The 26,874-nt window shown below is 46.7% G+C and overlaps 3 protein-coding genes across 6 annotated transcripts; 2 read left to right on the plus strand and 1 right to left on the minus strand.

Moving 5' to 3' along the window:
* The first annotated feature begins 308 nt into the window (after positions 1 to 308).
* Positions 309 to 3,827, plus strand: LOC109504195 (uncharacterized). 3 transcript variants are annotated; one of them, XR_003113196.1, is made up of 6 exons: positions 309 to 982; positions 1,527 to 1,850; positions 2,238 to 2,338; positions 2,418 to 2,444; positions 3,135 to 3,365; positions 3,736 to 3,827. XR_003113196.1 is itself a non-coding variant. In XM_025300695.1 (5 exons), exons 2-5 carry the CDS (start codon positions 1,643 to 1,645, stop codon positions 3,795 to 3,797), a joined length of 708 nt encoding a protein of 235 aa, XP_025156480.1. In that variant the 5' UTR covers positions 318 to 982; positions 1,527 to 1,642; the 3' UTR covers positions 3,798 to 3,827. The 3 variants fall into 3 exon arrangements, 2 of the variants coding, with proteins under 2 accessions (XP_025156480.1, XP_025156483.1); XM_025300695.1 differs by having other exon boundaries at positions 318 to 982; positions 2,238 to 2,444; XM_025300698.1 differs by lacking the exons at positions 2,238 to 2,338; positions 2,418 to 2,444 and having other exon boundaries at positions 319 to 982.
* A 4,836-nt stretch (positions 3,828 to 8,663) lies between these two features.
* On the plus strand, positions 8,664 to 10,462 carry LOC105183266 (ubiquitin thioesterase otubain-like). Its single transcript, XM_011141259.3, has 5 exons — positions 8,664 to 8,897; positions 8,967 to 9,019; positions 9,255 to 9,554; positions 9,821 to 10,024; positions 10,107 to 10,462. The coding sequence occupies exons 1-5, from the start codon at positions 8,855 to 8,857 to the stop codon at positions 10,302 to 10,304; spliced, it is 798 nt and encodes a 265-aa protein (XP_011139561.1). The 5' UTR covers positions 8,664 to 8,854; the 3' UTR covers positions 10,305 to 10,462.
* Positions 10,463 to 10,870: 408 nt separating this feature from the next.
* On the minus strand, positions 10,871 to 11,743 carry BORCS7 (BLOC-1 related complex subunit 7). 2 transcript variants are annotated; one of them, XM_011141260.3, is made up of 2 exons: positions 11,236 to 11,739; positions 10,871 to 11,067 (listed from the first exon to the last, which is right to left on the minus strand). In XM_011141260.3, exons 1-2 carry the CDS (start codon positions 11,371 to 11,373, stop codon positions 10,888 to 10,890), a joined length of 318 nt encoding a protein of 105 aa, XP_011139562.1. In that variant the 5' UTR covers positions 11,374 to 11,739; the 3' UTR covers positions 10,871 to 10,887. The 2 variants fall into 2 exon arrangements, with proteins under 2 accessions (XP_011139562.1, XP_011139563.1); XM_011141261.3 differs by having other exon boundaries at positions 10,877 to 11,067; positions 11,241 to 11,743.
* Positions 11,744 to 26,874: the final 15,131 nt, after the last annotated feature.

Below are 26,874 nucleotides of genomic sequence, written 5' to 3' on the forward strand. Positions count from 1 at the left end.
ATTGCTCATTTTGTTTCTGTTAGTTTTGGTCCACCCCGGGTATTTTTAATTTCCCCGGTGCCCACCGGCGAGCCGGCGAGCGTTCCCCAATCCGCCACCTGGGGAGGCGCCCGATGGGGGACTAACAAACCCCGCACGGGCTTGTCTAAATGGAATGATTTGATTGGTTGATTTGGTTGTACTATGAATACCGACCTTAAACTTAAAGAAATTAACCAATCGTAGTCAAATGCGAGGAAAATAATGGACTCTTACAGCGTGTGAACGCCCAAAGCGAACGCAGCTTAAGATATTCCTAAAGAGGGAGACTAGGCGAATTATTCTTTGTTGGGCAGTCGGAGAACGATGTTGAAAACAAAGTCGTCGTACATTGGTGCTTGAATTTTAACCAACCTATTAATTTTGTGTTTGAATGGTAACATTCGTACTCTAATTGCTCTTATTCTGAAGAATGGCGTAGGGATAATGTCTGTTATGACTACCAGAGCCATATATTGAACATTGAACAACTAGGCGAATTTCTGACAGCTGCTTGAATTTTTTGATTCTTTTCTGATGGCGTATTCGCTTGGATGCACTGAGTGCGTACTGAGTGCGACTAAGGCTTGTCCATAATCTATTTTTCATTTAAGAACGGCTTACATAAATCTTCAAATACTTTTTAACCAGTGAAATGCTCTATATAACATCCGTACGAATCATTTTGATGACTAAGAAGTTAATGAAAATGTATTTGAAACAACTTTAAATTTAAGAATGGACTATGAACAAGCCTTAATCGCACTCAGTGCATCCAAGCGAATACACCATGAAGCATTAGGCCTGTTCGTTTTGTCTGCACTGTTGAACTGGTGCATTAAGTTAAAGTGAGACAAACGTAGATTTTCTCATTCCAACTTGTTGCACCAGTTCAGCAGTGCAAGCAAAACGAACAAGCCTATTAGATGTGTTAAACAGTACTTGGCAAGACATTTATTACAAGGTAAACGATATAATAATAATTATAATAATATAATAATAACAAATAAATTAAAAAGAATATGTCCTTATATTATACGCTGCATATAATCAGTTACGGTGAAAGAAAAAGATTAAGAGAAAACATTTCAGACAGTAAAAATTTCCAGGCGACGTTTCAGAGATGTCCTTAGGACAAGATACTTTCTGAATATCTGTAAAACCTCTCTTTGAAAGCTATGCTATCTAAGATATATAAAAGAAATTAGCATGTTGCATAGGCATGCCAAAGGTTAAAAGTTTCCACTTGTTGTCACGCAGACAACAGAATCGCCGGTTACAAAAAATTGAAACGTGAATATTTTGGAAAAGAAAATATTTCAACATTAAGTCAACAAGTTGATGTAAATTTGTTACATATTGGAAATGAATGTCATAATTCATTTGCTGAAAAGGATTTGCTGAAAACTTTAATAATAATTCTTCAGTAACGAATATTATTAATAAACCAAATATAACAGGCGTTATGATAGATTATAATGTATTAACTGAGGAAAAATGTCTTACAGAATATTCAATATCAAATACTGTTGATGGACCAAATATAATTGATAATTGCACATCTTATATAAGACAACATTGCACATCATCTTATACAAGAGGCATTTCTTTTAAAGAAAAGTTAATGTTTTGGGCAAATGAACACAAAGTTCAACATCATGCTTTATCGTCATTGCTCAAAATATTAAAAACTGAAGGTCATGACGATTTTCCTAATGATGCAAGAACATTATTGAACACTCCACGATGTACAAATATTTATAAGACATCAGGTGGTGATTATTATCATCATGGTTTAAAAAATGGAATCATCAATATACTATGTCAGCAAAGTAAGTTGATAGTAAAAAATCCTATTATTATTAATTTAAATACTGACAGGCTTCCTATTGCAAAAAGCTCAAAGAGTCAGCTATGGCCTATTTTGGCTCAAATTGTTTTCGTAGATTTTAATTCAACTTTTATAGTTGGTGCTTATCATGGATATTGTAAACCTAACACAAATGATTTCTTGCGACATTTCATTACTGAATATAAAGAACTGAGTACGACTGGATTTATGTATAAAAATAAAATCTATCAAGTTCAAATCAAAGCAATAATATATGATAGTCCTGCATGATCATTTGTAACTTGTACAAAAAGCCACAATGCTTATTTTGGCTGTAGTAAATGTATTGTTGAAGGTGATTATGAGAATCATAGAATGCTTTTTTTAGATAACAACTGTTCTTTATGGACAGATGAATCATTTAAATTCCGACAGAATCCAGAACATCATACTGGTATATCTTCTTTTGAAGAAATTCCATTACCAATGGTCACTATTTTTCCACTTGATTACATGCACTTAATTCGTCTTGGTCAGATGAAAAAATTACTACATTTATGGTTAAAAGGTCCTCGCATTGCAGCCCGATTATCTGGTGAACAAATAAAAAACATGACCTCAGATATGGTATATTTAAAAAAATATGTTTGCTCTGAATTTGTAAGAGTGCCAAATAGTTTCAAAGAAGTGGATAAGTGGAAAGCAACAGAATTTCGACTATTTTTACTATTCCTTTCTCCTGTTTTGCTGTATAAATATCTTCCATCTACCTACATGAAGCATTTACTTGTTTTCCATTGTGTAATTAGAATTTTGTGTCACCCACAGGATTATAAAAAGAAAAATGAATATGCGAAAAAACTATTACTTTATTTTGTTCAGTGCTATTCTGATTTGTATGGTACAGAAAATATGATCTATACAGTTCATAATTTGATCCATTCGAGTGATGATGCAAAACAGTTTGGACCTTTGGATAGTTTCAGTGCGTTTCCATTTGAAAATCATTTGCACAGTTTAAAAAAAATATTAAGAAAGCATGAGAAACCTCTTCAGCAAATAGATCGAAGAATAATAGAAAGAAATGCAGCAAGTAAATTGAAAATATGGCCAAATGCAGTAAAATATCCCATTCCAGTTTCACAAAATAACAACAAAATACCATTTCAATGTTCCGAAAGTTATGACATACTACAGATGCGTTATTTTAAATTATCATGCTCTAAAGTAGCAGATAGTTTTTGCTTCTTACAAAATAATAAAATTGTCAAAATACGTCATATAGGATTGCAAAATGGAACTCCTGTTATCATTGGTCAAGAATATATTAATTATTCAAGTTATACTTTATATCCATGTGATTCGAGGCATATAAATGTTTTTGTGATCGATGACGATTTAACTGAGTTGAAATGTTTTCCTATTTCTGAAATATCTAAGAAAGCTGTTGTACTCCCATGGAATGGGGAGGAGCGATTTTGCGCTTTTCCACTACTACATTCCGATATATTGGAAGGTATATAAAAATTTATATTTATAAAATATATATTAATAGTGATACTTTGCACTGCAAATTTATCATATACTACTTTGCAAGTAACCGCACAAACTGTGTAATTATTGAAGAATTATTTAAAGATAACCATTTTCAATCACTACTAACAGTTTTATGTGATAGATTACCAAATAGAGGATTTTTATATTCAGTTTCATGAACTCTACCTATATTAACAGATGTGCAGGTGTTATGAAACACTCCATATTATCTCATATCTTACTAATGACAGTAAATTTTGAATTGACACAAATAACAGTTTTCAATTAACTTTTAATATTCATGTCTACTTTTATTGTATACATTTTACTGACTAATTAAACTGTTCTAGATGTTGTAGTGTGTAGTGATAGGTACAAACTGGTGCTCAGTTGTTCCCCAGTCATGGGTTAATAACGAGGAAAAGACGTGTTTATGGCCCCCAAAAACAGTAATGTAACAAAATGCGTGCGGAAACAAGTAGTTCCTGAAATGTCATGGCAAAGTACACAACTCAAATATATCTTAGGACCATACGGTAAAATTCTTTTTTAAAAGTACATTTATCTTATATGTTTTATGTTATGGTAACATTTTTTGTAGAAACATATGAAATTGCACGAAAGATGGAGAAGAACACAGAATTCTTATCATCCGACGAAGCAGTTCTTAACAGCAATAAAAATGTTAATGACATTCCTGAGAAAAGAAAAAGAAAACAAAAAGTTTGTTATTCTTCCGAAAAAGAAGCTACACCAGAACCAAGTAAATTATTTTTTTACTATTTACAAGACAAAAATGTCACAATATTGTCGAAATATTAGCTTATGATATTTTATGTATTATTGTACAATACATACAATACATTCTGAAAATTTATTTATATACATACGCACACAGCACTACAATATTGCAGCAATATTGAAGCAATATTATAATATCGTAGCAATATTGCAAAATCACAAGATTATTATATAATATTCCAGCAATATTATCACAATATTACAGAGTGATATATCAGATTACAATATCACTGGAATATTACTGCAATGTTACAATGTGACTATCGTATGGCAACATAGTGACAATATTACAACAATATTGCGCGATGATAAATCTCATTGCAATATCACAGGAATATTGCCGCTATATTCCAGCATGATAGACCGCTACGTAATATTTCTGAATATCGCAGTAATACTTCAATGTGATATATCAATCTACAATATCGCAGAAATATTATAACAATATTGCAGAATGATATATCAGATTACAATATCAGTGAAATATTACTGCAATGTTACAACGTGACTATTATATGGCAACATAGTGACAATATTACAACAATATTGCGCGATGATAAATCTCATTGCAATATCATAGGGATATTGCCGCTATATTCCAGCATGATAGACCACTACGTAATATTTCTGAGTATCGCAGTAATACTTCAATGTGATATATCAATCTACAATATCGCAGGAATATTATAACAATGTTGCGGAGTGATATATCAGACAGATTGAATAAATCAGCATTATAAAGTGAAAAAACGTTAGAAAAATCGATATAAGATGAAATTCGTGATTTCGGCTACAATGTTGAGTTCGCCATATTGAAAAAAATTTAGAAAAAAAACTACGCATATATTTTTAAGGTACAAATGTTAATAACGCGATCTTTGTAGTTTCTGGTATAAAATAACAATTTTTTTTAAGAAATCAATGATTTTCATAAAAGACAGACTGAAGAAAATACGCCGTTTTAGATCTAAATGGTCAAATTGTAAAAAGCTTACCCGAAAACTCTTAAAAAATTATTCCCGAAAAGAATTATTAGCGATTTCTTTAATATCTGTTAGCTCAAAGTTTATAGTCACGCTATTGACGGTTGCTGTACTCAGTTTCAGAATCCTTTACTGAATAAGACATAAAATTATTTCGATTTGCGAAAAGTTCTTATTGAGAACTTCTATAAACATTATTCTTTATGCTATCATTATATTTATATTTCTATTATTGAAAATTATCTCATATATATATATACGTTAATATTACATCTGTATTTTTATTATAAAAATGATAATGATAAGATACTGATTTTAATAAAAACTTTAGCAATAAAAAAATTTTAGCAATTATGGTTTATAGCATCTTACAAATCTTATAAAATTTATGATTCTGAAGCTATGATTACCGAAAATATTTGCATTTTGACTTAACAGATGATATATCAGACAATATCACTGGAATATTACAATATCACTGGAATATTACTGCAATGTTACAATGTGACTATCGTATGGTAACATAGTGGCAATATTACAACATTATTGATGATAAATCTCATTGCAATATCACAGGAATATTGCCGCTATATTCCAGCATGACAGACCGCCACGTAATATTTCTGATTATCGCCGTAATACTGCAGTGTGAAACAATTTATATACAGGGTGTCCCATTTTAATGTCACATCACAAATATCTCAGAAACACTGCGTTAAATCAAAAAGGTTTCAGACAAAAATTGTTTGGCTTGAAGGAGGACAAGAAAGCGATAGCATTTTGTTTATAAATGGCGCCACTTTTGAGATATTCATTGACAATCAATTTTCATAAATGGAAATCCGAATTTTTTGTTATATTTTCTTATTCCATCAATTAATTTGAACAATTTTTGTCTGAAACATTTTTTTATTTGGTTAATATTTTTTGAGATATTTAAGGAAAACTTGGTAACTTTTTCAACATTTAACTTACGATATCTCGCTAACTATCCATCGAAAGAAAAAATAGTATTAGACTTTTTTATTTTAATTACTATCAAGAATATATTATTATAATAGTGCCCTAACTTTTGTTAACTTATCGACCTTTGGAAATTTCAAAATTATTAAATTAACAAAGGTTAGGGCACTATTAATATATTCTTGATATTAAATAAAGTAAAAAAGTCTAATACTATTTTTTCTGTCGACGAATAATTAACGAGATATCATAAGATAAATGTTGGGAAAGTTACCAAGTTTTTCTTAAATATCTCAAAAAATATTAAGCAAATAAAAAATGTTTCAGACAAAAGTTGTTCAAATTAATTGGTAGAAAAAGAAGATATAATAAAAAGTTGGGATTTTCATTTATAAAAATTGATGGTCAGTGAATATCTTGAAAGTGGCATCATCTATTAACAAAATGCTATCGCTGTCTTATGTCCCCCTTCAAGTCAAACAACTTTTGTCTGGAACATTTTTTTATTTAACGCAGTGTTTCTAAAGCGTGGTCTACATTGGCCATAAGCCGTAATAAGAAGAAAGCGTAAACAGTAAGAAATGGACCAACCACAGTTGATTATTTTTGTCATAATCGACTGTGATTGGTTTATTTTTTACCGCTTACGCTTACTTCTTACTGCTTACTGCCATTGTAGACCACGCTTGAGATATTTTTGCGAAATTTATGCCTAGGACATTAAGTATTTTTGCAATATTGCTGTGATATTTATGCAATATTTCAGTAATATTCCTGCAATATTGCAGCAACATTTAAGAAATATTGTAGCAACATTCCTGCACGACTGCAGTAATATTTCGGCAATATTTTGCAATTTTTCTGCAGTATTGTGGCTATATTTCATAGGTATTCCTGCAAGATTGTGGCGATATTTCAACAACATTGTGGCAATAATCCTGTGATATTGTGACAATATTCCTACAACATCATAACAATATTTCCGCAATATTTCTGCGAGACTTATGCCTAGGACATTAAATATTTCTGCAATATTGTTGTCATATTTATGCAATATTTTAATAATATTGCTGCAACATTTCTGTAATATTCCTGCAATATTGCGGTGCTATGTGGGATGTATATATATGTATATATGTATGATTATTTACTATCCTATCTTTGTTTAGGTGAAACTTTTAATTAAAAAAAAAACTTTATTAAAACTTTTTATTAAGGTTATTTACTATCCTATCTGTTTAGGTGAAACTTTTAATAAAAAAAATAAACTTTTATTAAAACTTTTTATTAAGGGCGTTTTTCTAACCTCTTGGTAAGTTAACTAACAGTTAAATTATATATCTGTCTTTGTTTAATTCAAAAGAAAAACAATGAGAGACATATAATTGAACTATCAGTTAATTAATCAAGCGGTTGGAAAAACCAGCTCTAAAAAACCAAATAAATTAATTAAATCCGATCTATCGTGATTGGCTACGACCCAAGTCGCCGACTGAGAAAATAGACTGAAGTCTAAACGCGAGTCGGTCGATCCAGTCAGTCGGCGCTTCACTGTTATTGGTCCATTGAGAGTCGGCAGTCGTAGTTGGCAGTCGGGTCGGCGTCTCCAGTCGGTAGTTTGATACGGGCTTTATGGACGCGCTTAAGATAACATTGGCCGCGTTCAGTAGAACAAAGTGATCAGAGAGCGCTTAGTGATTATTGTCTGTGATTGGAACATTCTTTTAGATTCTTCATAGACCCAGAAGTATTTACCAATCAGGAGCGAGATTCAGTGGAAAATCTAGTAATGTTGTCCAACTGTTGAGTCTGCTGAATGCATATCTATCATATCCAAAAAGCTTGTCGTACGACACATGTAATATGTACGACAATGTAACCTAAAGGCCCATTTACAATGGCTGCAAGAATAAGGTTGAAGCGTAAGCAGTAAGAAATGGACCAACCATAATCGATTATTCTTATAATAATCGATTGTGGTTGGTCTATTTCTTAAGCCAGCGACACACGGTGCTTGTTTTCGTGCTGGATTACTTGCTGGATGAAAATACTGCGTTCTGATTGGTACATGTCCGAAGATGGATGGAAATGCACCAATCAGAATGCAGTATTTTCATCCAGCAAGCAATCCAGCATGAAAACAAGCACCGTGTACCGCTGGCTTTATTGCTTACGTTTAGAACTTTATTCTTGCAGCCATTGTAGATGGGCCTTAAGAATCGTAATGTCTAGTGACATTCATGAAATATCGTATGTGACATTTTTCAAGAATTGAGCCCCTGAGTCTTTATTCTCTGAAATTTATGAAAAATATTGTATATGATATTTCATCAATGAGGCAATTTAATTGACTGAGAATGATGATACTTAGTGATATTCATGAAATATCGGCTGCATTCCAATATTCACTGCTAGCACTGAAACTCTATAGTATACGTAACACAAATTATATATTTTCACTGGCGATGAATTTCGAAACGCAGCCATCATATGCGACATTTACAAGACGAAAATGAATCGATTGTGAAGTCGATTATGTTGTTACCAACTTTATTAATTCTTCTGTTTTAAGATACCTAGATCATATTATTTTGATATTACTGCCAACATAAAAATGTAAAACACAGCGGCAAACAGCTTTACAACATACATGAAAATATCGAGTTTTGTTTACGACTGATAATTTGACAGTTGTGTGAAATTTATTAAAATATTGTGAAATATGGAAGACAAGCCGCTAAAGGAGCTATCCGTAGAAAACACAGGTTTTTTCTAATCTTGATCCATCATTGAGAAATTAAATGGAATATTTTATTTCCTGATTTTTCTTGTAGATGTCAACCAAGATGAATTGATACTTCAACAACAGAGACGAATTGAGAAGGAGGTTAATATGCTATACATACTATATTCAAAGTATATTTTTGACAGATAAGTTAAGACAGTTAATCGTCTTTATTAATTTATTACATTAAAAATATAATTCATATAGCTATAATTAGCCTTATTACTTATTTAAAATGTCATTATTTAAAATATCAAAATTTCTTTGTTTTAATGGACAAGAGATAAAATTTACATGAAAATTTATTTTAGATAGGTAATTTTTTTCTATATTTTAGATTTCAGAATCTATAGCTTTAGTTAGTGAAAAGGAATCATTGAAGAGCTTAGAACAAGAATATAAAGAAGACGAAATATATCTTTCAAAGGCAAAAGCTTTAGCGCAAAAATACTCCTGCATTAGAAGAACAAGACCCGATGGTAACTGTTTCTTCAGAGCATTTAGTTATGCTTATTTGGAAAAGTTAATTGAGAATAAGGAAGAATATGATAAGTTTCGAGACTTAGCTTTAAAAAGTAAGGATAACCTTGTAGCTCTAGGTTTTCCTCAATTTACAGTTGAAGACTTTCATGATACAGTAAGTAAAATTTTCTATACTTTAAAATAATATCACTCATAATTATATGTGTGTGTGTGTGTGTGTGTGTGTGTGTGTGTGTGTGTGTGTGTGTGTGTGTGTGTGTGTGTGTGTGTGTGTGTGTGTGTGTGTGTGTGTGTGTGTGTGTGTGTGTGCGCGCGCGCGCGCGCGCGCGCGCGTACGCGCGCATGTGTACGCACATGTATGTATATGTATGAGTGTATGTACATGTGTTGCAAAGAATATATAGTTTCTTTTTATTATAGTTTATGGAAGTTATTGACAAAGTAGGGGGTGATGATACAGAGTCCAGTCATATGGAGCTGCACAAATTGTTCAATGAGCAAGGTTATTCTGATTATGTTGTTGTATATCTTAGATTGATTACATCTGGTCAGTTACAACGTGATGCTGACTTCTATCAACATTTTATTGAAGGAGAACGCACTATCACTGAATTCTGTCATCAGGTTCATATCTTGTTGATGTTAACATCTTTCAATTTTCTATAAAGTTATAATTTATTTATAATATGCTATGCTTTTTTTATAGGAAGTTGAACCAATGTACAAAGAATCTGACCATATTCATATTATAGCAATGAGCAGTGCATTAGGAACTGGTGTCAGAGTTCGATATATGGATAGAGGTGCAGGAACTGAAGTAACTGCCCATGACTTTCCTGAAGGTGCCATACCAGCAGTGCACTTATTATATCGTCCTGGCCATTATGATATTCTTTATCCTTGATAAATTTGACATTACACAGATTTTTCTCATATTATTTTCTACAAAATAAACCTCTTACCAAACTATTTTTATCTAATATAGAAACAATTCGTAGTGATTAAATTTAGTTTTATTTTTCTCAAAAATATTTGCATTTATTACATATAATGCAAGATGTCACTTTTAATTCTAAATAACTGGTTTTGTTTTTATCAGTTTGTCAGAATATTGGTTTTTGTAATTTCATAAGAATATTTGCAAGAATATATTGGTGTATCTTGATGTTTACAACTCATAAAATATTTTTAACATTGAAACCAATTGTCTGAAATAAATAATAAGGAAATTCAAACATTGTATTATTTATTTCCTGTATTTTTTAAATCTTTATATATTTCTTAATTTTTATCTTACAATTCTTAAATAACACAAAAAAAGTTAAGTAAGATATATTTTCATTTTATGTTGTAAATTTCAATTATACATTGTAAATTTTTTAAACCTATATATAATTAACAAATCATATTTATAAATAAATATCCTTTTATATGTTAATCATATATAATACATATACAACAATAAATCAATATATATTTATAATATATTATCGCTGCATAGATCGTACTTGTTCCATAACTTCTTCCAATATTATAGAGCTTTTATCAATTGAATCCATTTGGTATTCTAAATGAGTAGCTATAAGAGCAAGCTTCTTTAGATTGGATTCTATCATTTCTATCCCATGCTCCTGCTGTGCGAAGTTTCTTGCTGCATGCATTAAAACCTGTGTAAGAATTTATGGAGAATGCATATATCAATAATAAAACAATAACATTATTAATTTAATAATATTGGATATCTAGAATTAAGATATATATATATATATATCTTGATAGTAAGTTGATAATCAGATATATATTAAAGAAATAAAAGTTGACAAACAAAATATTACTTCACTACTTCTAGAGCCTCTTTGTATCTGTCTGGCAAGGGAGGCAATATTATTGACGTTAACTTGCACTCTATCTGCTAATCGCATTTTTGATTCAATAAATAGACTACGTGCACTTGTACTTGATGCTGAAGCCATATTGTAGTGTTTTTCATTAATCGTAGGATATATCTTGCTTTTAATATCCAGAACTACAGATGAACTGCACGTTTTATTGTTGTAATAGTTCTTTCATTATTTGCAAACATATAACGTTATATGTGATCGAAAATTTATAATTAAAGGCTTAGAATTTACAAATAAACATTAAGGCACCCAAAAATACTTGTACGACTATTCATCACACATGTACACAATTGCAGCTTCGTTAACACATCAGCAAATATGTTTTTTTTTCACTCATATATATCAAATACGACAATAAAGTTTCCAATTTTAAGAAAAAAGTATTCTTAGATTTACTTTTCAGTCATTTCTAAGAGCTAGGCATAGACAATATACCAAAGAGAACCCTGAGAGTCGCTGAAAGTGGACCTCTGTTTTAAGAAAATGTGGCGCCGCCTGAGGAAATGGATGTCAATTATATCAATAACTGCGTTCAGCAGAACAAAGGCCGCGTTCAGTAGAACAAAGTGATCAGAGAACGCTTAGTGATTATTGTCTGTGATTGGAGCATTCTTTTAGATTCTTCATAGATCCAGAAGTATTTACCAATCAGGAGCGAGATTCAATGGAAAATCTAGTAATGTTGTCCAACTGTTGAGTCTGCTGAATGCAGCCATTGGGTGCATCCAGAACCACATGCTCACTGTGAGCTCTTGCATCTGATTGGTGTATATTCTTAAATCTAAAAGAATATACCAATGTAAAATATACCAAATGTAAAAGCTCATTGAGCGCTCAGTGAGCATTCGTGATTCTGGATGCACCCTATGGCTGCATTCAGCAGACTCAACAGTTGGACAACATTACTAGATTTTCCACTGAATCTCGCTCCTGATTGGTAAATACTTCTGGGTCTATGAAGAATCTAAAAGAATGCTCCAATCACAGACAATAATCACTAAGCGCTCTCTGATCACTTTGTTCTACTGAACGCGGCCATTGTGATCAGTGAGCGCTTAGTGATTCTCGCTCCTGATTGGTAAATACTTCTAAGTCTATGAAGAATCTAAAAGAATGCTCCAATCACAGACAATAATCACTGAGCGCTCACTGATCATTTTGTTCTACTGAACGCAGCCATTTACTCGGTAACAGTGCAACGTTTGTGTATAATAGTTCGGTTTATATACAATCTACTTACAAGGAAACCATCCTCAATTAGAAATAATTCGTTAAAAAAACATCGTTTCGATGTCGAAAATCAAACGAAATCGTCGAAATTGATTTGACATTGAAACCTACATACACATAGCAAAACTAGGTACACTCAGAGGCAGGTATGGTGTCCCTCGGCGATGTCGTATACGCCTGTAAAACAATCGAAAGCGATGACAGGCATATACGCACACGCATATGGGCATACTGTACAGCGCAAGAGAAGCGAAGAAGGAGAAGTGGTGGGAGACGTTCCAATGTTGCATCCTTATCGCACGTCGCACGATCGAGAGAGAAAGCATTACCAGACGTGGTACGGTTAATGGTGTCCCCAGTAGCTGTCTCACTCACTCTACGCTTGAATGCAGGGAATATGAGTGAGACAGCTATAGAGACACCGCACTGTCTCTATAGATGTCTCGCTCGCTCTAATAGCCATGTATCGCGCTTTCCTCTTTTCTTCTTAGCAGAATGCCAATTAAGGAGGGAATCCTGTCTATAGGCCAGAAAAATAAGCTATTTTCACGAATTTTTTTTTCGGAAACAAAGCAGACGATTGATTTCAAACTTGACAGATATAATAATACATATTTTACTGATAAGAATGAATTTTTATTGCGTTATAAAAGAAAAAAGCGCGATACATGGCTTTTATTGCGAGCGAGACACCTATAGAAACAGTGCGGTGCTGCGACGCGATTTTCGCTCGCCGTCGGCAAACGGCCGTCGGTCCACGCGCCTCAGTCGTTCGCGCTTGCACCAAAGAGGTTGGGCGCCAGGTGCAGCGGCTGCACCGTTCACCAACACGAGACGGTACACTACCCAAGACCGAGACACTCGAATTCGGCGGGACCGGTAGCTCCGCGGTATTTTACAGTCGGTAGACGGGAGGGTTCGATCGGGAGTCCGGGATTTAGTCGGGAAGACACAAGAATCTAGACGCGCTTCGCTTATCTCAGTCTTTATTCTTTCCGCGGACCGGCACGATCCGACCCCTCGAAACGGTACACTCCGCGAGATGCTCTCGCGAATTCGAAATTTGCTCTACGCCGCTAATTACTACGAGACACGGTACGCCCGGGATACCGAAATAGTGAAGCAGGTGGACGGTCTTACAGAGTCGGGAACCTCCCGGCGGCGTGGTCCTTCGCTTTCCTCGTCCCTCTGTTCGCTCCTCCGCAACTCCGCCACCAACGGCAACCCCCTGGGTGCGTGGAACTCCACCAAGCCTTCTCCTCTCACTCCCGGTAAACGGTATCCTTTTTGGTTCGTTATCGGCACGACACTCCTTTTCGTAGCGATCCAGGCGATACTCTAAGCGATACTTTTTTCGTATTAGCCGATAGCAGACTCACGATCCCCGAGACTCGAGATAGGAGAGAAGAGAGAGCGAAGACGGGAGCTCGCTCTTTTATTCTCCCCAAAAACAGTGTCGCTCCTTTCTTCATTGTTATGTCTCGCTACGTTTCTCTCCCCGTTCCTCGTTTCATCTCCCAATACGGGAATCCTTCCGCGGATCTTTGTTGTTGATCCGCGGAACGGGTCTCGGTCTCACTCTCGCGCGTTCTCTCTCTCGCTCGCACTCCCGCTGTCGTGTCGCCCAGGCCGGCTTTGTCTAGCCGGCGTTCACGTTTCGAGCACGGGAACGCCGACCGTTTGGTGCTATCTCCCTGCAGGCCTGTGGACAACGAAATCGGCAGCGAGAATCTTTCACTACGATACGGAATCGATAATAACATTCGTAACGAAGTGCATTCACCTGGGGTGGCGGTCTGGCCGGGGGGGCGTCGTCCTCTTCTTTCTTCCACGGGTCCCTCCGGTCCTGATGGGCGGCGCAGGAGGTCCAGGGGCACAGAGCTCGGGGACGCGGGACCGTTCCACCCGCACGCTCCTATCACTAACACTAATTAATGCGGGGGAGTGCAAGGTGGCGCTCCCCCCCCGTAATTCTCGCGCGATGTACTGTCCGCCCCCCCCGCACCCTCGCATACGGGCTGAAGGTTCGCTCTGGGACGGGCGCCTTTCCGGCTGCCACGTCACAGTGCATATAAAAAATTAATATTTTTAATTTCGCTAGTTCACACGATAGACAGACATGTTTTGAATATGTAACTACATGCTGAAGTCGATCGATCGACTTTTTTATATAAAAACTTTTTTATAAAAAAAGGTTTTTTCTCTGATTTCAGGAGATGCTGTATAGGGTCTCGTTATTATTATTATAATTTTTATTATTATTAAGAGTCCCCTAATTCTTTTTTGATATTTTCAAGAGCGGAACCTACACTTTAAATAGCATTTTAAGGAGGATGTTGCATTTATTCTCCCTCCTTCCCGTAATCTTTTCAAAAGTAAAGATGTGTTGTGTCTAAAAATAATTGCACAATTTGACATATCGTACGGCATAAAATAAGTTTTTTCATAAATTTCATAAAATATCGTTTTCTTGCAAATAAAATATTCTTAACGTAAAACCATCGATTTTTATGACGATTTTTCAAATATAATTTTTAAATGCCTTAAAATATTGAAAAAGTAGTTCATTTTTTATTTCCTTAGTTCAAACGAGTTAGCGGCAAATTCGTAGATTAATTATCTTACTTGCGTTTTGTCCCAATCCACCGTATTTCGAGATTTTATAGGAACCGTGAAACGGCGCACGCCTAAACACATCACGTTATATTTTGTGTATTTGCTACATTATTATTCATATAACGCTATAAAAATTCATTATTATCAGTAAAATATATATTATTATTTCTATCAAGTTTGAAATCAATCATCTTATTAGTTTTCTAAAAAAAAATTCGTGGCAATAGCTTATTTTTCTGGCCTACAGACAGGTTTCCTTTCTTAATCGGCATTTCTGCTAAGGAGAAAAGAGGAAAGCGCGATACATAGCTATTAGAGCGAGCGAGACACCTATTGAGACAGCGCGGTGTCTCTATAGCTTTTTTTTTTGGTCACGCTGGAGAAATCCTCAGATATAACCCCCGCCTCTTGGGAAGGGCGGGGGTTATGTCGGACTTCTACCGACTGAAACCCCTGCGGGTTGCCTACCGCTCGGACCGTGGTGAGGGGAGTCAGGGGAACTACGCCTGCATTCCCTCCCCGACACCCCGGCCCCAGGGCTCTCGTAGAGCCCCACGCCCAAGTACAGCGCCCCTCGCAGATTGGGAGTCAAGGACGTGGTGCCCCGGCCGGTTGTCCGGCCGGGTTGGCCTTCCGGTGTTAATTAGGAGAGAGAGGACACCCGCCCTCTCTCCTGTCCCCCGCCTTCCCCCTTCCCTACTGGGTGGGAAGGGGGGCAGGGGTGCGAGGCGCGGCCCCAACCGGTCCTCGCTCCCCTTCTCCCTGCCATCACCGACGTCCGGAGCGGGCAAGAGGGCTTACCCCCTCTCCCACCCACCCCCTTCGGTACGTTGAAGGCAGGACCGAAGTGGCCGAAAAGGCGGCCTTCGACGAGCCGGTGGCCTCTCCTCCTCGGCCGGCACCACCTCGGGCCCGCTTCCCACCCCTGGGGAGTGCTGCCCCCTCCGTCGCTCCCTGCAACGGACTTCTGGGCGGCGCTCCCACTCGGCGGCCTCCTTGAGGAACATGACGTCCCGGCAAAAGGAGGCCGTCGCTCCCCAAACCTCCTCGCTCCCGCACATTGCTTTGAGCAAGTGCAGGAGCGAGAGGGCCCCTTCTTGACACCCCAATGCTCGAGCGAGGACACGGCGTTGCGGAGCCCAAGCCTGGTACGACTAGGATGTGCTCCGCCGTGTCCTGTGGTTCCGGGCAGTGGTGACAGCCCGTGGTGGGCTCCCTTCCAATCCGGTGCAGGTAACCGAAGCACCCGTGCCCGGTCAGCACCTGCACGATATGGAAGGTGCGCCCGCGTCCCCGCCTGTCTGCCACTTCTGGCAGACAGGGGTTGACAGCCTCAGCTGTTCGGATCCCGAATCCTTTGGGGTCAGCCAATATGGCTGACCACCGTTCCAGGACTCGGGATCTGGCCTGGGATTCCAAGACACTCAGGTCCCTGGCCGATGGACCTTCCTCCTCCTCGCGGAGTTCCTTCACCCTCCAATAGAGGGTGTGCCTTAATTCGGCAAGGATCTCCACGGGGGGGAGCCGGCCAGAGCCGTCGCCGCCCTATACGATATGGTGCGGTACCCTCGAATCGCCCTCACGATTACCGACCGCATCGCCTGTTGCAAGCGACTCTTGCGGCTGGTGGCCATAAGTTGGGGTGCCCATGTGGGTGCTTCGTAGAGGGCGATCGAGAGCCCCGCACCGATATAGAGGCAGCGAGCGTGCCACTCAAAGCCTCATCAGGCTGGCCAATGCCAGGCCTGTTTTATAGACCCGGGGGGGGCTAGGCTCCTGAAATGGGACTCGAAATTCCAGCGGCCGTCTAACGTCAGGCCCAGATACTTGATCGTGGGCCCGACGCGGACGCGGACTCCATCCACCAGGACCCGGCACTCCGGTGGCGCTCCTCGACGGGGACCATGAAAATACATGGCCTCCGTCTGGGCCGCCACTTTCAGTCCCAGGCCCCTAATGGTGCCCACCACGGAGTCCAGTGCCGCCTCCGCTCGGAGGCGAGCTTCCCCCAGCCTCTCTCCCCGGCTACCACTAACGTGTCATCTGCATAGCAGATAACGTGGCAGCCAGAGGGGATGGGAGAGCGAAGCACCCGGTTGAACGTGATGTTCCACAGCAGGGGGCCGAAGACCGACCCTTGCGGAACATCACGCTCCATGGCGCGCCGACTTTGGACCCCGCCTCTCTCCGAGTAGGCGAGGTCTCTGCCCCCGAAGTAGGCCGATAGGATGCGCCGGAGATAGACGGGAACCTTATAATACTCGAGCGCCCGTCCAATCTCCGGCCAGGACAGGGTGTTGAATGCGTTGGTGATGTCCAACAACACCGCCACCAACACCCCGCCCTCCTCCTCCTCCTCCGGGTCAGGACCCGGACGTGCTGGATGGTATCCGGCGTGGATCGTCCGGGCCTGAACCCGTATTGATGATCGTGAAGGTTCGGCCCCTCCAAGGACAGATGCTGAATGAGGCGGTTGGCAATGATGCGCTCGAGCATCTTGCCCGCCTCATCCAGCAGGCATATCGGCCTAAAGGTCGACGCGCCGCCGGGCGCTTTGCTCTCCTTCAGGAGGAGGACCAACCTGGCTCTCCTCCACTCTGGGGGGAATGCCCCCTCCCTGAAGCACCTGTTCATGAGAACCCGCATGGCCTCGGATAGGCTTCCCTCGCCGAAGGGATGCCATTGGGGTCAGCGGATTTCCCCTTGGCCCCGAATCTTTTCCTGATCCGGGCGAGCTCCTCTAGATCGACCTCCAGGCGCTCGTCCCAGTCCCCGTCCCGTAACTCGGGAACGGGGTTCTGGTGGGGTCCCCCTTCCACCCTCGGAAAGAGGGTATCCAGGAGCCCCTCGAGAGCCTGGTGGTCTAGAGTCTCCGTAGGCGGGGGCGCTCACGGACGGAGTTTACCCACCGTCAGCTTGTAGGGGCGCCCCCACGGATCCTCATCCAGGGAGCTCACCAGTTGCTCCCAGGCTCTTCGCCTTGCCTCAGCGATGGTGGCTTTGAGGACCACACTCGCAACGAGGTATGCCTCCCACGCCCTCGCGGCATCCCCGCCTCGTTACCGAGGGCCCGGGCATACACCCTTCTGACTTGGACGGAGGCCTCGCGAAAATCCGCGATGGCCTCCGTCCACCAGTAAGTGGCCCGGCACCGGCGGGAGTGGGATCGGGTCATCGCTACGTCACACGCCGACGCCGCGTTGCCCACTAATTCCCTGGCCCCCTCCTGGGGGTCAGGGTCCCACTCACCTAGCCCTTCATCCAGGTGCCAGGTGGCCACGAGGACGGCCGCCCGAAACCTGTCCGCGTCTAGTCGACCAAGAGCCCATCTCTTGGGGAGAGGGAATTCCCTCCCCCCTGGGCAGCGGTCCAGCACCCGCGTGGGAGTGGGGAGACGGAAGGCCGACACTATAAATCGGTGATCCAACAGTGTTTCGCCCTCCGCCTCCAACGCCCACTCCAGGAACATCCGGGCGGCCGAGGGGGAAGCCCAGGTCAAATCTATGACCGACTCCCCTCCCAGCTACACGCTGGTACTGTTTGACCCTCTGTTCATTAACAGGAGGCCTAACCCTGCCGCCCAGTCGACCACGGCCCTGCCCCTTCGGGGATCCCCCTGCCGGGGACCGCAACCCCACCCCTCAGAATGGGCGTTGAAGTCCTCGGCAATTATCACAGGTCGGGGGTGGCACTGCCGTACCACACCCCCGACCTTGTCGAGGATCCCCTTTATGCGGGCAAGGTCACCGAGGCCGACCCTATTTTTGCAGTGGGGGAGATACACCCCCACCACTGTGGTGGGCCCCCAGTCGACTGCCACATACGAAGTCCTCTTCCTCCTGAATGTGCAGGGGGGACCCCGTTGCGGGCTCTGCCATCATGGCCACCAAGCCGCCCGGGCTGCCGAACCAGCATGGATTGCTGGGCGGCACCCAATGTGGCTCGGTGGCCACCCCAGCCCGGCACTCAGTTCCCTGATCCTCTGTATTCAGAGGTCCTGGGCCTGGGTGTCGCGGCCGAGGTTAGCCTGAGGGGCCCGGAATAGCGTGAAGGCTAGGCCTTCAGCGCCTCCTCCGAGCAACCTTCCTTCACCTCCTCAAGGGGGGTCGTCGGAGTAAATAGACTAACACCCGACAGTCTCCCCTTAGAGAGGGAGAGACTTGTCTAGGTGAACAGCTCATCCTCCAACTGCTCCTCCCCCGAGGAGGTTTCGGCTATGATGTCCGCCACTACAAGTGCCTCTTTTGCGAAGACATCGGATGTCCCTATCTCGGTGACTCCCATCCCTCGGGAGTATGAGAGGGAGTCACCCGTTAGGGGAGCCGGGAGTGGCGCGCCCTCCGTTTCCCCTTTGACTACAACAGTTGGGGGTGTGTTCTCCACTCTTCTCACCCTATTATCTACTCCGTCTTCCTGGGGGTCTTCTCCCTAGACCTTCCTGACCGGTGCCTCGTCTTTTTCTCCTTTCCTCTTCCTCTTGGACTGCGGCATCGGCTCCGTTTCCATTCTCTCCTCAGAGAGGGGAGCCTTTCCCTCCTCCAAGTCCCACGGTATGAGGAGGGTCTCCTCGGCCCTTTCCTACTCCAGGTCCCTCGTTGGGGAGGAGATCGGCCCCCTCCCGGTCCCCTCCCTACCCTGGTCCCTCGATGAAGAGTGGACCATTGCCGTCACCTCCCTTTGGCTGTCCCTTGTTGGAGAGGAGACCCAGTCGGCCTCCTCTCTCTGCAGTTCGGGTGTTGGTGACTCGGCGAAGGTTCGGACCTCCCCTGCCGACGTCTCCTGCTTCCCCGTTCCAGGGGTGGTCAGTCCGGCCTATGGGCATGAAAACCGAGGCCGCCAAAATCCGCGGCCGTTACCGTACTATACCCTCCGGATAGACACCAGGAATTCATGGTGGAGTGCAGGCACTGCATTAAACCAGCGGACCTGGTGATAGACGGCTCCCTCCGTGCCCGTCTTTCCCTAAATAAGGCTCTGCTGGTAGAGGTGCCTCTTTTTTTTGGTAACGCAGGGGAAATCCATCATGGATACCCTCGACCCTTTTGGGGGGTCGGGGGTTATGTCAGACTCCTACTGACTAAAACCCCTGCGGGATGTCTACCAACTGGACCGTAGTGAAGGGAGTCAGAGGAACTACTCCCGTATTCCCTCCCCGACACCCCGGCCCCAGGGCTCTCCGGAGTCCCACAGCCTCGAATACCACGTCCTGTCCCGCTGAGGAAGTCCAGGACGCGGTCCCCCGACTGGTTTCCCAGCCGGGATGGCCTTCTGGTGATTACTTGGAGGGAGGGGGCATCCACCCTCCCTACGCGCCCCCCATTGCTCCCTTCCATAGGAGAGGGGCAGGGGTGTGGAGCCCAGTCCCAAACCCGAGGTTCTATTTCCCCCTCTGCCTATCCTATCCGACGCCTAGGGGGGAAGCAGATGGGTTGACACACCCTTCACGCTCTCCCCCCCCCCGCGTCCGAAGTCGGGCTCGAGGCGGCCGAGGAGGCGGCCTCCGACGGACCAGAGGCCTGTCCTCCTCTTCGGCCGGCGCCCCCTCGGGCCCGCTGCTCAACCCTGGGGAGCGCTGCCCTCCCCGCCGTTGCCTGCGGCGGTCTCCTGGGCGACGCTCCCACTCGACGGCCTCCTTCCGCGACAGCACGCTGCGGCAGAAGGAGGCCTCCTCTCCCCAAACCTCTTCGCTCCCGCACATGGCCCTTGCCATGTGCGTGAGCGAGAGTTCAGACTCCCTGCGCCCCACTGCCCGGGTCCGCGCTCCCTGTCCCATGCAGGGCATTCGGCCAGGGTGTGGTACACGGTGTCGTCCAGCTCCGAGCAGTGATGGCACCTGGTGGTGGGCTCTTTCCTAATCCGGTGCAGGTAATGACCGAAGCATCCGTGTCCGGTCATCACCTACACCAGATGAAACGTGAATCCGCACCCTCTCCTGCCTGCGAACTCCGCCAGGCAGGGGCGGACGGCCGTCGTCGTTAGTCGCTCGAACTCCCGCGGGGCGGACATCGCGTCCTCCCACCGCTGCAGAGTCCGCGTAACCACCTGCGACCTCAGGGCCCTCAGCTCCCCGGCCGTTGCCTCCCCCCTTTCGCGAAGCTCCTTGGTTCTCCAGTATAGGATGCATCTTTCTTCCGCAAGGAGCTCCACCGGGGGGGGGAGACGACTAGGGTCGTCGCCGTCACGGAGTACCGCCGGAGCGGAACCCTCGGATCGCCCTCACGGCCTCCGCCCTCAGCGCCTGGCGCATGAGGTTTTTGCCTTGGGCGGTGGCCAGCAGCTGGGGCGCCCATATTGGCGCCCCATAGAGGGCGATCGACAGGACCACTCCGACGTATAGGCGGCGATCATGCCAACCCGGTCCTCCCTGGGTCTGCATCAGCCTGACGAGTGCCAGGCCTGCTTTCCTGACCCGTGGGGCCAGGTCCCTAAAGTGGGCCCTGAAGTCCCACCGGCCGTCCAACGTCAGACCTAGATACTTTATCATGGGCCCGACGTGGACGCGGACTCCGTCCACCATGACCCGGGTCTCTGGTGGCGCTCCGCGGCTGCCGTCAAAGTAGACGGCCTTCGTCTTGTGGGGCGCAACCTTCAGACCCAGATCGCTAATAGTGCCAACCACCGTCGCCAGGGCCACCTCCGCGTTGAGGCGAGCCTCCCCCAGCTCTCCCCCCCGGCTACCACCAGAGTGTCATCCGCGTAGCAGATGACGTGGCAGTCGGGGGAGAGGGGCGAACGCAACACCCTGTCGAACGCGATGTCCCATAGCAAGGGGCCCCTGCTATGGGACATCGCGTTCCATCAACCGCCGGCCCTGGACCCCGCCTTGAACCAGATAGGCGAGGTTCCTGCCCTCAAAATAGGCCGCGAGGATGTGCCGGAGATAGGCAGACACTCGATGGTGCTCGAGCGCCCGCCCAATCTTCGGCCACAGCAAGGTGTTGAAGGCATTGATGATATCCAACGATACCGCCAACAATACCCCGCCCCTCTCCTCCACGACGGCACGGGCCAGGTCCCGGACGTGCTGAATCGCGTCCAGCATCGATCGTCCGGGCCTGAACCTGTATTGCCTGTCGTGGAGGTCCGGCCCACTTGAGGACAGATGCTGGACGAGGCAGTCTGCAACGATGCGCTGGAGCATCTTGCCCGCCTCGTCCAGCAGGCAAATCGGCCTGTAGGCCGGCGGTCCATCGGGTGTCTTGCTCACCTTCGGGAGGAGTACCAATTTGGCCCTCCTCCACTCTGGGGGGAAGACCCCGTCCCTGAGGCACCCGTTCATTACACCCCTTGTGACTTCGGACATGCTCCGATCGCCGAGGGCGAGAGCCCAGACGCAGCCAGGAATGCCGTCGGGGCCAGGGGCTTTGCCCCTGCCCCCAGCCTCTTCCTGACGCTGACGAGCTCCTCCGGGCTGACGCCCAGGTCCTCGGTCCACTCCCCACCTTATGGGGCATGGATCCGCGGGGGACCCCCTCCACTATCGGGAAGAGGGTGTTAAGGAACCCCTCCAGGTCCTGGGGGTCCAAGGACTCCGTTGGCGGGGGTGCCCATGGACGGATCTTCCCGACCGTCCGCTTGTAGGGGCGGATCTGCGTCCAGTGAGCTCATCAATTGCTCCCAGGCTTCCGCCTTCGCCTCGGCTATAGCGGCCTTGAGGGCGTTTCGCGCTTGGCGATAGCCCTCCTTCTCCCTCGCGGCCTCCCCGTCCTTCCGCCGGGCCCGGGTGTACACCCGCTTGGCCTGGGCGGCGGCCTCTCGCAAGTCAGCGATGGCCGCCGTCCACCAATAGGCGGCCCGGCGCCGACGGGGGTGGGACCGGGGCATTGCGACATCACAGGCCGACGTCACGATACCTACCAGTTGCCTAGCCCCTTCTTGGGGGCTGGCGTCCCACTCCCCTGGCACCTCATCCAGATGCTAGGTTCCAGATGCTTGGCACTTCATCCACATGTTCCGGGCGGCCGCGAGGATGGCCGCCCGGAACATGTCCTATTCCAGCTGACTGAGGGTCCATCTCGGGAGAGGGGACGCCCAGTCCCCCCCTTGGGCGGCAGTCCAGCACCTGCGGAGGGGCTTGGGGACCGAGGGCCCAGACAATGTATCTGTGATCAGACAGATTGTCGCCCTCGGTCACCACCGCCCATTCCCGGAAGATCCGGGTGGCCGAAGGGGAGGCCCAGGTCAGATCAATGACCGACTCTCCGTTCAACCGCACACAGGTGCTGGTCGACCCCCTGTTCATCAACAGGCCGAGCCCCGCCGCCCAGCCAATCACAGCGTTGCCCCTCTGGATATCCCCCTGCAGAGGACCACAACCCCACACTGTGGAGTGGGCGTTGAAGTCCCCGGCAACCACGATGGGTTGGGGGTGGCACTGCCGCACCACTTCCCCGACCTCGTCAAGGATCCCCATTACGTGGGGCAATTTGCCAAGACCGACCTCATTTTTGTGGGGGTGCAAGTACACCCCTACAATGCCTGATAAGTCCCTTTCAGGGTTCTGGACCTATGAGACACAAGCCGAACCGCGCCAAGAGCACGGCCCACCTCCGAGGCCAGTTCTGCCGACCCGGCCTCCTTCAGTAATGCCCTCGTGGCAGGGCCTTTGAAGACCTCCTCAGCGGGGCGCGTGTCCTTCAGAGTGCGACACATCCCCCCGCTGAGGAGGTCCTCTACCTCCTTCTGCAGATCCCTACGGGCCACCACCTTCTTCCTGATGACTCCCATCTCCCTCTTATGCCGGAGACCAACTCCGACACCCGTGATGGCCTTTCTCCCCCTGTGATCCTCCTCCTGAGCCATCTCCCGCGCGAGCTCCTCTACCTCCTTCTCTACGCCGGTTGTGCTGGCTGCGGTCACGTCCCCGACGGTCATCTGGCTGGTGGTCGCCAGGCTGATCGCCTTGCTCTCCGCGGCCGTTGCACCTGCTGGGCAGAATTTTCCTATCTTGGGGTCTCTAGGTCTCACTCTAGACCTCTGGGACAGGATTACATCCGAAATGACCACTGGTTTCCCAGTGGTCCTTCCTCCCGCCCTCGCGTCCGCGTGACCCCCCACCGCTCGCGGGGCCCCCTCTTACTGCAAAGAGGGCCAGGTCGATTCACGCCCAGCGTCGTAGCAGGAATTCTGGCGACCGATCCCCGGGCCGCTCTGCTTCCCCCGAAGAGCGCACCACACCACCCTCACGGTTGAGGGGGTGCTTCCCATTCAAAGACGGGGGATCACTTCCCACGTCGCGTGGCCGCCCCTCTTCTCTTGCTCGGGGGGCTCACGTGGCGAGCCTCCCGACGGAGGCCGCCCTTCTGACTGGTGATAGCCAGGGTTGCTCCCGCGTTGGACGGCCGCCTTTTCTTCAGATCATGAAAGCTCGCCCTGCCAACTCCCCGGTAGGAGCGGCCTTCCCAATCGCAAGCGGCCGAGGTCAGAGACCGATTATGATCTCCTCTGTCGGAGGTAGGAGAGTGAGAGGAGGAAACTCCTCCACTACTCCTACTTCTGTAGGAGGGGTTTCCCCCCTCTGATGGCCTGTCGTCGGTTGCCGACGTGACAGGGATCAGGACCATGTCCCTGCCAGGACGCTCCGCAGTAGCCAATTCTACCTTGGGTGCACACCAAGGTTAGCCCATCGCTGGTTGGCGACGTGGGGGAACTGGGACGACATTCCCACCAACACGCCGGTTCCTGGTTCCGAGACCCAGGACGTCCTTTGCCATTGTAGTCATAGTATAATCCATCCAAGTGTCGGATTGTTACAAGCCCGACCCACTCGGGTTTGAATTCAGAGTTTTCCTTCCCATAGACCGGCTGCCTACACAAGGCTAACGAGCCCGCTCTGCCCGCGCTGTAGGAACCTTTGGGCCGCACGAGTGCAACCCTCCAGTTCCTGGGTAAAGCCTGGAGGCAGCTGCCCCTCCAGGAGTATGGACGCACTTAGTCTGGTCCTTCCGTACAGATCACCCCGGCATGGTAGAACTTGCCAAGGGCCGAAACCCCCACCGGTACAACTCTGTACGTCATTGGGACACGCAAGCTCCCACATCACGGCAAGGTGGCGTCCACGGGGGAGTAGTGGAGGTGCCTGGCCTCAATTCGGGGGCGTCCGCCGACCGGCTTGCGGAGGACCTCCGCAAGCTGGCGGCGGAGAAGGGCTCCGGTTTCAGAATCCAGAGGCCGGTCACATCCATGCGAATTACTGGCCTGGACCTGACAACCGGGGCCGATGCGGTAGCGGCCGTGGTGTCCCTCGCTGGGGGCTGCTCGCCCGCGGAAGTTTCCGTGGTGACTTTGCCCGCATAAAGGGAATCCTCGACGAGTTCGGGGGTATGGTACGGCAGTGCCACCCCCGACCTGTAATAATTTCCAGGGACTTCAACGCCCACTCTGAGGGGTGGGGTTGCGGTCCCCGGCAAGGGGATCCTCGAAGGGGCAGGGCCGTGGTCGACTGGGCGGCGGGGTTAGACCTCCTGTTGATGAACAGAGGGTCAACCAGTACCAGCGTGTAGCTGGGAGGGGAGTCGGACATAGATTTGACCTGGGCTTCCCCCTCGGCCGTCCGGATGTTCCAGGAGTGGGCGGTGGAGGCGGAGGGCGAAACACTGTTGGATAACCGATATATAGTGTGGGCCTTCCGTCTCCCCACCCCCACGCGGGTGCTGGACCGCTGCCCACGGGGGAGGGAATACCCTCTCCCCAAGAGATGGGCTCTTGGTCGACTAAATGCGGACAGGTTTCAGGCGGCCGTCCTAACGGCCACCTGGATGAAGTGCCAGGTGAGTGGGACCCTGACCCCCAGGAGGGGGCCAGGGAATTAGTGGGCAACGCGGCGTCGGCGTGTGACGTAGCGATGACCCGGTCCCACTCCCGCCGGCGCCGGACCACTTACTGGTGGACGGAGGCCATCGCGGATTTTCGCGAGGCCTCCGTCCAAGCCAGAAGGGTGTATGCCCGGGCCCGGTAACGAGGCGGGGATGCCGCGAGGGCGTGGGAGGCATATCTAGTTGCGAGTGTGGTCTTCAAAGCCGCCATCGCTGAGGCAAGGCGAAGAGCCTGGGAGCAACTGGTGATCTCCCTGGATGAGGATCCGTGGGAGCACCCCTACAAGCAGATGGTGGGTAAACTCCGTCCGTGGGCGCCCCCGCCTACGGAGACTCTAGACCACCAGGCTCTCGAGGGGCTCCTGGACACCCTCTTTCCTAGGGTGGAATGCCCCACCCCCAGATCCCCGTTCCCGAGTTACGGGACGGGGACTGGGACGAGAGCCTGGAGGTAGATCCAGAGGAGCTTGACGGGATCAGGAAATGACTCGGGGCCAAGGGGAAATCCTCTGGCATTCCTGACCGCGCCTGGGTTCTCGCCCTCAGCGAGGGAAGCCTGTCCGAGGCCATGCGGGTTCTCATGAACAGGTGCTTCAGGGAGGGGGCATTGCTCCCGGAATGGAGGAGGGCCAGGTTGGTCCTGCTCCCGAAGGAGAGCAAAGCGCCCAGCGGCGCGTCGACATTTAGGCCGATATACCTGCTGGATGAGGCGGGCAAGATGCTCTAGAGCATCATTGCCGACCGCCTCATCCAGCATCTGTCCTCGGAGGGGCCGAACCTCCACGACCATCAATACGGGTTCATGCCCGGACGATCCACGCCGGATACCATCCAGCACGTCCGGGTCCTGACCCGGAGGAGGAGGAGGAGGAGGGCGGGGTGTTGATGGCGGTGTCGTTGGACATCACCAACG

The sequence above is a fragment of the Harpegnathos saltator genome, unplaced genomic scaffold, assembly GCF_003227715.2.
Source record: "Harpegnathos saltator strain DR-91 unplaced genomic scaffold, Hsal_v8.6 scaffold110, whole genome shotgun sequence".
NCBI lineage: Eukaryota > Metazoa > Arthropoda > Insecta > Hymenoptera > Formicidae > Harpegnathos > Harpegnathos saltator.